Source organism: Trachurus trachurus, assembly GCF_905171665.1.
Source record: "Trachurus trachurus genome assembly, chromosome: 21".
Lineage (NCBI taxonomy): Eukaryota > Metazoa > Chordata > Actinopteri > Carangiformes > Carangidae > Trachurus > Trachurus trachurus.
In genome coordinates this window covers 32,947,605-32,960,597 of record NC_139899.1, presented here as the reverse complement: position 1 = coordinate 32,960,597, position 12,993 = coordinate 32,947,605, and the positions used below count along the sequence as shown (strand labels likewise).

At 39.8% G+C, this 12,993-nt stretch overlaps 1 protein-coding gene across 1 annotated transcript in view; it reads right to left on the bottom strand.

Moving 5' to 3' along the window:
- Positions 1-6,122: 6,122 nt before the first annotated feature.
- The window catches only part of LOC311004127 (uncharacterized protein), a gene marked incomplete at its 3' end in the record, with an annotated part of 309,814 nt that continues 302,943 nt past the window's right edge, over positions 6,123-12,993 (bottom strand). The window contains 2 exon segments of the mRNA XM_083996075.1: positions 6,123-6,288; positions 6,380-6,553. Coding sequence (XP_083852201.1) covers positions 6,123-6,288; positions 6,380-6,553 — 340 coding nt within the window.

Here is a 12,993-nt window from a genome sequence, read left to right as displayed (position 1 = left end):
CCATTCAAGGATTGATTATTTTTTCATGTATAACAAAGATCTTCATAGGTTGAAATGTTGCAGAATAGGTCAGAGGGATCTTTCAGACCACTCAGGGATTTTTCTAACCTTACATTTAGATGGAAGACAGCGAAAAACTCTGTGGCGACTTAATACTGGCTTGCTAAATGACCATATCTTTAGAGATTCAATGGAAAAGGACTTTGCACTATATATGCAGGACAATAATAATGGAGAGGTAAACCCCAGCATATTGTGGGACGCTGCTAAAGCTGTTCTCAGGGGGAAGATTATTGCCAGGACAGCTGCACTAAAAAAAATAAAGACCCAAAAATTAGCTGGTCTACAGGAAAAACTGAGAAACTTGGAACAAATACACATACCAAATAAAGAACCCTCGATCATACAACAAATTAGACATACTAAACAGGAAATAGATAAAATATTAAGCGAGGAGGTGGAGAAAAATATAAGATTCATGAAACAAAGATATTATGAGGCTGGCCCCAAGGCTGCAAAATTATTGGCTTGGAGGCTCAAAAAACAACAGGCAGAAAACACTATCCATAAGATCAGGGATCCTACTACAAATAGAATTATTAACAATCTGGACGGCATACAAAAAGCATTTGAAAGATATTATAAAACTTTATACTCTCAGTCAGAACAGGTTAATAGCCACTCAGCTGCTGAATTTTTGAGCTCTTTAGACCTTCCCACGTTAGGTAAAGAAGCTAACGATAAACTTACCTCGCCAATAACAAAGGAGGAAATAAGTAAAGCCATCTCAAGCTTGAACACTAACAAATCACCTGGGACGGATGGCTTTCCTCCAGAATGGTATAAGTCAATGAAAGATCACCTGCTCCCCTATTTGGAGTCCAGCTTTAATTATATTCTAAAAGGAGGCTCCCTCCCCCCCTCCTGGAGAGAGGCCTTCATATCTGTGATCCCCAAAGAAGGGAAGGATAGAGTGGACTGTAAAGGGTACAGACCCATTAGTGTTTTAAATTCAGACTATAAATTGTATGCCACCATCCTTGCAAAAAGAATGGAACCTGTAATGCCCTTACTAATAGACGAGGATCAAACAGGATTCATAAAGAATAGACAGACACAGGACAACATAAGAAGAGCCTTACATACTATCGAACAGATTAACAAAGATCAAATCAGTGCCATCATTCTCAGCTTAGATGCTGAGAAAGCTTTTGATTCAGTCGGGTGGGAATATCTGTATTTAGTTATGAAAAGATTCAATTTTAGTAAGGAATTTATACATTGTATCCAGGCACTTTACACCTCCCCCACGGCAAGAATCAAAGTTAATGGCAGTCTGTCTGACTCTATAACTTTACAACGTGGCTGCAGGCAGGGCTGCCCCCTCAGTCCCAACCTATTTAATTTATTCATCGAACCCTTAGCCCAAGCAATACGCCAGGAAATAGAATTAGAGGGTATATCCATGGGAGGAGAGGAATATAAAATAAGTCTGTATGCGGACGATGTGTTGATCACAATAAAAAATCCTAATTCAGGCCTGCCTCTGTTAATGAAAATGCTAGAAACATATGGGGGATATTCAGGATATGCCCTAAATATACATAAAACACAGGTTATGACATTTAATTACACACCTAATGAAGAAATCAACGTAACGTGTAGTTTTAAATGGAACACGCCCTTTATTAAATATCTGGGAGTAAATTTGCCTAAAGACATGTCACAGTTATTCAATATTAACTATAACAGTATTAACAAAAAAATATATGATGACCTTGATGGGTGGAGCCTGTTGCCTCTTGACTTTGGAAGCAGAATTAGATCAATAAAAATGAATATTCTCCCTAGGTTATTATATCTTTTTTTATCATTGCCAGTGGAAATCCCTCTGAAACAATTTAGAGAGTGGAACAAACATATTTCACGATTCATTTGGAATAAACAGAGACCAAGGGTAAAATTTTCCACCCTTCAGCTTCCGGAGGAGAGGGGCGGCAGGGCCCTCCCATCTTTAAGGGACTATTATTTAGCAGCCCAACTGAGGCCTCTTGTATATTGGTGTAACCCTTCTTATGAAGCGAAATGGAAAACCATGGAGTTATCTTTAACAGATACACCAATCCATTCACTGCTTGGCTGTGCGGGGATGGAGAAAAAAACACTACATACAGAGAGCCAATGGGTGAACTGTTCATTGAAGGTATGGGGTGAGGTGGTTAAAAAATTTGAACTCCAGAAACAGATAAAACTACTTAGATGGCCAGCGTATGACCCCGAATTCACACCAGCATTATTAGATCACAGATATAAACAATGGACCTATTATGGTGTTACTGCTCTATGCAAAATTGTTAAAAAATGGGAACTTATCAGCTTTAACGATTTGTGTCAAATGTATGGACTAGGTGGGCAAGACTTCTACAGGTATTTACAGGTCCGTGATTATTTTTGTAAAAAGCTAAAAGGTTGTAACCCAGCAGAGCTATCATTGTTTATACATATATTTATGGATGCATACAATTCTGGGAAAATTAAAGGACTTATAAGCAAGCTATACCATAGCATCACCTCTCTGAAGAAGGACTCAACTGACTACATAAAACAACGGTGGGAAAAGGAGTTAAATACTGTAATAACAGAGGATATGTGGTCAAAGGCCTGGAAAACACAATCATCCTCCACCAACTCATGGACCTGGAGAGATTTTTGCTGGAAAAGTTTAATTCGTTTTTTTATAACTCCCAAACAGAAGTCCAAACAGACTGGTACACAAATGACCTGCTGGAGAGAATGTGGAGAAGCTCTTGCTGATCATGCCCATATTTTTTGGTCTTGCCCCTCCATTCAGTCTTTTTGGAGAGAAGTGACAAAAATTATTTCAAAGGTTCTATGTTTTAATATGAATGTATTGTTCACAACTCTCTACCTTGGGAATATGCCAGATGGGTTGAGTGAAGCTGATCAGTATCTACTCAGGGTCTTGCTGGCCTCAAGTAAGAAGGCCATCACAAAATGTTGGCTCCAGAAAAATGCTCCCACTACAGAATCTTTTGTTAATATTGTAAAACAACTACATGTACTAGAGCAAATGACATACTCCATCAGACTCCAAAAAGATCTAGGTGAAAAACGGTGGCAGAAATGGAAAGACTACTTAGCAAATGAATGAGACTGTATGCACACATTTGTCTTGAGGACTTATTGATCACCCCCGGACCTTGAATATGGGTAATTGTTCAATGTCTTGTATCTGTTTTTTGTTCTGTACTAAAAGTTGAAAATGACTTTTAAATAAAGAGTTTAAAAAAAAAAAAAAAAAAAAAAAGATTAAGACGGTTCAATTTTTTTTTTTGCCGTTAAATACACACGTGCGCTGTGACAGCTGATCAGTGCCACATCCACTCTGCTCTGTCTCAGCTGATCGCTCATATGGAGGTTAGATCGTCCAGTGTAGAACTGTTTTAGTTACAAAGTGCAGCCAAACACCAGACTGAAGGAGCAGCAGAGCTCCTCTGTGGAGCTGCAGGAGAGCTGCATCAGCCTCCTCTTTTAATTATTTATTTATTTTTATTTTCAGCGCCGTTGTTACGGTGATGCACATCTATATCTGTGTAGCTACATTTATGGTCTGACCTTCCTTCACGGGGGCTGCTGCACATACTGTCAGTCCTCCTGTGGAACTTTTTACCGCGAGATATGACTGAAGGCACGTGGAAATCTGCATGTGTCGACAAGCCCCCATGAGTTGACGACAAGGAGCTAATAAATAAATAAATAACTGATAGTATTAATCGGTCAAAGTTCTTGTTATCAGTTAACGGTTAAACGGTTCAACATGTGCATCCCTCGTTTCCATGAATCAAAGTAAAAACAGACTTACACTTCCTCAGACCTGGTGTCAACCATGGGACTCCAGCAGGCTCCACCCTGAAAGGAGGAGGGGGGTCAGAGCAGCACCTTCTCTGTCAGCATGCACACATGGACATTACATGGCTCTCACACACACACTGTTTTATCACTGTGTTCACATGGAGGCTGGTATGTATGGATGAACACTGAGCACAGAGAAGAAGGAGCTGGAGTCTTTATCTAGTGATGATACAGAGCAGGAGGAGACGAGGAGGAAACACTTCATCATGTCTTTTCTCCATCTGATGTCACTGCAGTGTGAGACACACACTTTCACTCTCTGACTCTCAAGCTGCACAAACACACGTCACAGCAAAGAAGATGAAGACACAACAGGTGGAGCTGAACAGCCCAGATATCCCACAATGCACCAGGAAAGAAGAAGTGTGCAGCTGTGAAGAGTGGATGCATTGCAAAAACTCTACATCTTTCCAAGAATATTTGTCTTATTTCTTGTCAAAATGTCTCATTTCTAGTCAAAACTAATCTCTTTCCACTTTAAAAAAGACTCATCACCTAAAATCAACTTGTTTTTAGATCATTTTCACTTGTTTCAAACTAATTTTCACTTGAAATAAGTAGAAAAATTTGCCAGTGAAAGCAAGTTTTTTGTGCTTGTAATAAGAAAGAAAAACTTGCTCCACTGTCAGATTTTTCTACTTATTTAAAGTGGAAAATTTGCTTTAAAAAATTTAAAAAGTGTCTAAAAACAAGCTACTTTTAAAATGTGATGAGGCTTATTTTATATATTTTATGTATAATTAGATTTATTTTGACTAGAAATAAGACAAATATTCTTGGTAAGATTTTGAATTTTTGCAGTGTGGTTTCAGTGTTTGATGAGGAAGGAAACACACTCAACACGTTTGTTAGAGCTCAGTGAAACACACAGTGAGTTTAGTGAGAAACACTGAGTGTGAACACAACTTGTGTTTGTTTGAAGAAAACTCCACAGGAAGCTGAAGAATGAGGCTGTGAGCAGGTTTCCACAGGAGCCACAGCAGCAGTGAGTGGATGAAGGAGCTCTAATAGAAACCATCTGATCACAGTGACAGGACGGATCAGGATCTCATGATCAATGACTCTGTTCTTCTCTGCTCTTCACACAGATCAGCTGCAACACACTGACTCACTGAGATCAGTCACATCATGTGGAATAAAGCAGCCGTCCTCAGGACCAGTCCTGAGCTCCATCAAACCTGTCCACACATTTTGACTGGACTTGAAGTCAGAGTCCAGAGGAAGCAGAGAAACTGTAGAGCAGAGAGAAGCAGGCTCAGCTCAGAGCACATGGACTCAGACAGGAAGTGAAGCTCCAGCTGCTGGAGACTTTCATTAAGGAGCCACTTTGTGGCTTCATCTGATCTGGAGTCAGCACACACACAGTCTGAAAACAGCTGTTTGACCACACACACATTCAGCCACAAACACTGATTATTACACTGTTCACTACACTCACTGTCTTCTGACTGACAGCTCCAGGCCTCTGGACGGTGAGGACATCTGGATGTCACACTGTGATTGACTGTCTCCTCAACACAACAACACATCTCATCAGGACAAGACCAGGATCTCAGAGAGACTGAGCTGATTATTGATCATCAATATCTGACCAGACAGAGACCTGATGGTGCCGCCTGGTTTCTGTCTCTTATTTCCTCCTTGGTTGGAGACGCTGGGAGACGAATGTCTCTGAGCAGTGGACATGCTTTGATTCTTGTTGCTGTGTTGTTGTTAGTGTGTCCACACTCAACAGGTGTCTACAGTCTCTGGGACTGTTCAGGTCAAACACTCTGTTGGTTCAGGAGCAGTTCAACCAGCTGCAGCTGAAATGTTTCCTGATACACTCTGAAATAAAGTCTGATCCAAACATCTGGAGAGACTCAGAGCAGTAGTTCATCACTGTGACTGATGAAAGCTGCACAGCTCATGTTTGAAACACAGATTTTGGCTTCAGTATAAACTGTGTTGGGACGAGTCAGACTGAGACAGAGGACGTCAGTGGGGTGGGCGGAGCTTCACTGTGGCCTACACCACCTCTGGAGATGGTCTGAGTGATGGGATCTGATGTCATCAATGCATGGATCACCTGAGACAGATGTTAATACCAGGTGTGACCAGGTGTGAATGGGGCCATAGAAAATGTTCCAGCTCCAGCTCCTCTATCAGACAGTGAGTGTGGCTGCAGCAGCCTCTCCATACCTGAGAGACTCCAGTCTCCAGTCTGGATCCTCCAGTCCAGCAGACAGCAGCTTCACTCCTGAGGCTCCTGGATGGTTGTAGCTCAGGTCCAGCTCTCTCAGATGGGAGGGGTTGGAGCTCAGAGCTGAGGCCAGCGAAGCACAGCCTTCCTCTGTGACCAGACATCCTGACAGACTGAACACACACAACAACACACAGGAACCCTCTGTCAACACCTGCTGCTGTGTTCAAGTGTCATCAGATAAACAGCTGGATGGATCCTCACCTGAGAGTCTCCAGTCTACAGTGTGGACTCTCCAGTCCACCAGACAGCAGCTTCACTCCTGAGTCCTGCAGGTTGTTGTTACTCAGGTCCAGGTGTCTCAGACTAGAGGACTGGGAGCTGAGGACTGAGGACAGAGCTTCACAGCTTCTCTCTGAGAGGTTACAGCTGCTCAGTCTGAAGAGGAATTCAAGGAAAAACACTCACATTCTCAATATGAAGGAAATGGCAGGTTAGAATCATAAATACACAACATTTCAACACAAACCTGAGAGTTTACAGTGTTTCTTACTCAACATGTTCCAGTTTGTATGAATAGATTTATAGATAGATTTGATTATATACTGTGATCTCTCACTCATCTTTGTATAATCATATATGTATATATTTGTTTTGTTGTTTGTACAGTGTTAAAATCACAGACTCCACCCTGCCTGCATCACCACAGTCACACAGCCCTCTGCTGCTGCCGCCTGCTCTCGCCGACCTTCCAGGCGAGGCTCAGTTCATCTCGAACGCACCTGATGTGACTGTACTGACTTCACTTCCTTTGTTTATTGATTATGTTGCTCATGTTGTTTGAATGTTATCATATTGATTTTTATCTCATACTAGAGACCTGAGTTTGACCTTAAAGTGAATCACCAAAACTGTGGATGTGTTAATTAAGTAAAAAAAAAAACTTCATTTATCTTTATTATTTGTTTGATGTCATAATGTGTAATGTTCCTTTATTATTTCATTGTACAGAACAAATCATCCACTACCTACACCAACCATCATCTATATTGTTTTCTCCAAACAATAAAATATTGGGACAGATTCCTGGAATTTGTGTTTTAATGTTCACACCACTTCAGATGTTCAGTGAGCCACCACCACCAAACAGGGGCGTCAATTGGGTATGGCAAGGTATGGCAGCTGCCATACCTTGGCTCCAGGGGGAAATGTAAATGTTCGTTTTTTTTTGTATTTTTTAATAGATTTATGGAATTACTCTGTGTCAATTTGTATTTATTATTCTATTATTTAATACATATAAATTAACTACAAATGAAAATCAGAACAACACAATCGATTTTTCTAGGTATTATCTTTCCCAACGCTTGTAGGCTTATCCCCCCTCCATATCTTGAAATGTGGTATCTCCCAGCCCGAGACGATAACGATAACGATAACGATAACGACGGTGGTCAGACCTAGGCCATTTTAGCGTAATTTGTTTTGCTGAGCTAATTGATGTAAAATGAAAAGGAAGCAGTGAACTTTGGATCAGAAAAAAGGCAGGTGATGGGTCCAATGTACCTCTTATAGATCTGTTTAAGGGAAATATGATTTCTCTCTCTCTTACTCTCTTCTTTTCCCTCCCTCCCTCCGTCTCCTCTTTGCATTTGGACTTCAACAGTTTTAAGTTTACCTGGTATGTTCACGTGATATTGTTGCAATTACAAAGTGAATGAAGATAACAGAATGAGTGAAATTGCGTTTGTCAGAAAGGCTATTACTGCTCTCTAACCCTGCCGCTTATTATCCATGGTGCTGAAAACGGATGCTTAAAGGCGCACAGGGGCGTCATGCAACCCAAAAATTGGAGGGGGCACAGTGAAGGTGAATGTCATATTGCGTGCAAAATCTTTTGTGGGATGCCCTCAAATCACTTATTTTGGGCACTAAGGCTAGTGCTGGGGACCGAAAAGCTGGTAAACTGAATTTCAGAAACATTATCTTGGTTAACAATGTGGTGGATGCACCGCTCCATGTATTGATTTTTCGGCAGCTTCGTTGTAAACAAATGCACATGGCCATATATTGATTTTTCGCGGCTTCTTTGTAAACAGATGCACTTGGCCATGTATTGATTTTTTGCTGCTTCATTGAAAACAAATGCACTTGGCCAGGGATCGCTAGCAAACCAGCGGAAAAGCGAGTGGACTTGCCATTATTTGTAATAGATTTCACTCAATTTGACCACTGATCATAGCTAGATGGTAAAATAATAAGTAAGGTAATGTAAGAAAAAAGAAATTATCCCTCAAGTCTGTGGGTGCACGTGCCCCCTCGTTTCTATTGACATGACGCTGCTGAAGGCGCATTTGACTGAATTGATCAACACAATACGTAGTTAAGTGTTTGTGTCCAGTTACGTTAGCGGGATGTGAGTGAGGCTGCATTTGAAAAAGTTTAAATTTTCCTAACCACACAGAGAAGCTTCATAGCAGACTTTTGTGATGATTATTTGCTGGGCATATTGATACTGTAGTTAAGTCATGTGACTAGTAACCTTGCCATACCTTAGCTTTGGCTGAATTGACGCCACTGGTTCTACCCACAACATCCACACAACATGGAGGACACGGTTCTGTCGGTCCAGACTTTACAGTTACAGCTCTGACTCAGCTACAGTCACATTATAACAACACAACACAACAACAACACAACGACACGTTGAAGGGCAGAGAACTCAGGTAACGACAGGTGTTAACGAGGAAAACATTCAGACTGTTCACCTTACCTTCACACGGGGAAATAAACTGCGACACAACCGCGTGGTGAAAGTGAAAGTAAAAAGTAAAAACAGGAAGTGGGGGAGGGGAGGTGACTTCTGTAATCTGAGTAGACAGACTGGTGTTTTTACTGCTGTTTATTTCTACTACTGAACCATAAAGAGTTAAAACATTAATGATAATATCGATCTCCAGTCCGCCGCTTGTCAGAAGAACATGTGTGTGTTTCCCCTGTGTGTGTTGTGTTGTTGTGATGTGGTCAGGAGCGTCAGCAGGGGGCGACACTGATCCACTGCAGCAGGGACAACACCCACAGGAGAAGAACTGGGAGCTTCCTAGAAAACATCCATGGAAAAACTGATTTTTGTTTTTTGTGCTTTATTGAGGTGCTGTGAGCATAACAGCATTATCTAAGCACATAACATAGACATATGTTGACATTATGCATTATACAGAAAGATAAAGGTGGACAAAGCAGACAGGGGGATCATGAAAAAAGGAGACAAAAATGACAATGACAATAAAAATAATGACAATTTAAAAAAAAGAAGAAGGAAAGAACATAAAATAAACATTGCCAGATGATAAGGAATCCATCTTTCTAATAAAGGTTCTTAAGGAAGAGAAGATGGGAGAGGTCTTGGAAGATGGAGGGACTGCAGGTGTTCAAATCAGTGCATCCTCCTGAACATTATTAACTGTATCCTATAATACTTTCCAGCGTATCTATGGTGATAATTAACCTGCAGCTGAACATAAACCAACATAAACCAACCTGAAAATGAAATAATAAATGTAACCTGTTAAGTTTTTTTTTAATTTCTTTATTATTAAACATTTATATATACAAACATACAAATATTCAAACAATAAACATACCATGAACAGACAAACAAAACATATATACATATATACACTGAAAGGGGTACCAACACTATATTATATTTTATATAGGTATTATTAAATAGTTGTTTGCAATAATTTATAATATTCCAAGGTTTTTATAGCTTTTCTGTCTTTCATATTTTGTAATAGCTGCATGTAATATCTTATTTCTATTTTAAACTCATAAAAATATGTTTTTTTGGATGACCATTTACATTTATGGATATAATATTTTCCTTGTAAAATAAAAAGATTCAACAAAAACAATTCCTTTCCCTTAAGGTTTTTTTCATCATAAGTAAGAATTATATCTTTTTTTTTTTTAGTTTAATCTTGATGCCTGTCAAACATTTAAACATGTTTTCTAGTCCTATCCAAAACAAATGAGTATAACGACATTCAAAAAAAAGATGACAAATATTTTCCTCCTCCTGTTCACAAAAAGTAGCTACAGTGGATATTAATATTTTTAAATTTAGAGATGGCCTGATTGACCGGGTAAATTGAGTGTATAATTTTGAAAGAAACGTCCTTAATTTTGTTTGTGACACAGTATTTGTTATTTGAAGTCCATACTGAGTTCCAGTTTATATCTATGTGGGTTAGGGTTAGGGTTAGAGACTGAGACCGGAGAGACTCCCGGTGAAGCGGCCCCGTTAAGAGGCTCCGTTCACCGCTGACACGATGCCCGCGAACAGCGCGAAGAAGCGGCAGCAGCAGCGAAGAGACACCGCGGTAACAACACGTCATGTAGCTACTGTTACTGTAACGTTACTGTACCGAGGAACTGTAACTAAGTACTCCGTTACTAAGTACTAGAGTAGGGATTTCCATGACATGCTGCTGCAGCTACTCCATCACTACAACAGCTCAGAGGAACATGTTGAACATTTAGGCTGTTTTACAAACTAAATGAGCCTACTTTACTCATTCAGCCTACTTGTTATTTCCATATAACCTGCTTCTGTTTCACAATCATTCACAGGGACATATGAACTGTTTTACTCCTCCATTCATCTGACAAACGTGGCTAAAACTTATCAAACAACACAATATGAAGTTTGATTCTTTGTTTTTTATACCTTTTATCATAACAAATACAACAGTCAGTAGTAGCAGCAATAGAATAATAATCAAAATACTATTTCTATAGACATAGATACGGAGCCCGTGATATATCATGGAATAAAAAAAAGATAATTTGTGGCCACGAAATAGCAAGTCGTTCCCACGAAATAGTAAGTCGTTCCCACGAAATAGCAAGTCGTTCCCACGAAATAGCAAGTCGTTCCCACGAAATAGTAAGTCGTTCCCACGAAATAGCAAGTCGTTCCCACGAAATACCTCATTCGTGGGAACGAATTACTATTTCGTGGGAACGACTTGCTATTTCGTGGCCACGAAATAGGTAGCCTATAACGTGCACTCCTGGACAGCAGACTCAGGACAGCTCGAGCGCCAGTAGAAGCCTACTGTAGGTGTCGTGATGTCGTGATGCCAAAGGTGAGTGTCTTTTCTCGTTGTGTTCTTGTCTTCTTGATATGCCCCACAGTTATTTAGGCTAATTAGGCTTGTGTTTAATACTTTATTACAACGGGTAGCTGCCGTACCACCCGACTTACAAACTTTAGCCTAGCCTAGCCTAGCCTAGCCTACTAGGCTACCGTTTACTACACGGCGTTCTGTTGTGCAATGTGTGGTCGTAAACGCATGTCAGAGCTGCAGCCCTGCACACACATCAGGAGGACACTTTTCAAATAGAGCTCAGTACTGAGCTGCAATAATATTTAATGATGCACCGACCGACGACGTTTTTTGCAGTCTATTTACAGTAGCGCTCACTATATCACGTTGCCAAGGGAACCTTTAGCCTACCGTGATCAAAATCTAGTTTGTATCACAGGCTGTTGCTCTGACTTAAAGTGGAATGTGTCCTTCAATAGGATTACAGCAGATAAATAGTTCACTATATTATTAATCAGTCTCTGTAGTGAGATGTGATATAATTCCTTTATTGTGTTTCCAGTTATGTTGTTATGGTTGGTCCTGGATAGAACACTGATTAGAAAATTGATCAGTCTAGATAGCCTACTGATAATAAAATCATTTCACTTTGATTTACCAAAGATTAAAGTGATTTCATGGACAGTATCAGATGCTGTTCTTCAGTGGGGTTAAATCTGCTGCATCAACTTTAAACTTTCAGAGCTCAACATTATGCAGCTGTCTTTAGAAATAAATGAGAAGCAGTGAGTTGAGTGGTGATTTACAACAATGTATTTGCAGCAACAGTATTCATAGATTGAGAATCTGGAAAATCTATTACTTTTTAGGGCTATTAAACTAGTAATTTTACTTTCCTGTGTTTTACAGGTCAACTATGGATACTCCACTGGGAGAATTTTTGAAGGAGCGCAAATTGCAAGATGTAATTAAAAAACTTGAAGATGAAAATGTAAGCCACACCAGCTGCTGTCTTTGCTCTCTCTCTCTCTCTCTCTCTCTCTCTCTCTCTCTCTCTCTCTCTCTCTCCTGTGTGTGTATTTCTATTTATAAGATTAATATTGACTATTTAATGACTATTGACTATGACTATTATATTTTAATGTACTCAAATACATCATTATAAATACATTAAAAAGTCAAGTGTGTTTACACAGCAATTTAAAATAATTGTCAGTCATCTTTAATTGGAAAAATATCTGCATCATTATCATATGTAAATGTTATCGAAAGTACGTCAAATGAAAAACAAACGATGTGAATACCTACACCCTTTATAGGTCTTAATTTCCTTTAAATATCCATTAGCATTCTATATTATGCATGTGGATGTATTAATGCATTTATTTATTGATTGGAGTATCTTTCATTTTTTCCAGATTGATGAAACTGTCATTCCATTAATGACAGACAGTGACCTGGCAAAGTACATCCCCAAAGTTGGAGACAGAGTTGCCACTGTGGCCTTCTGCAGACAAGCAGCACTGTCACAAAAATCACCATCCAGGAAAGAATCCATACTTTCAAGGCTACGACAAAGACTGTCTGGAGCTGAGGGGATGTCTCCAAAAAAGAGATCATCTAAGTTGGCAGGAAATACAAATGCCAAACGTAAAGTGAGACGACTGGAGGTTGGTTGGATGGATTTTGATGAGGACGAGGAAAGGTACAAACAGGTGAAGTCTGTAAATGGTGGAGGAACCAGGCATCTTTCTATTGAAAAAG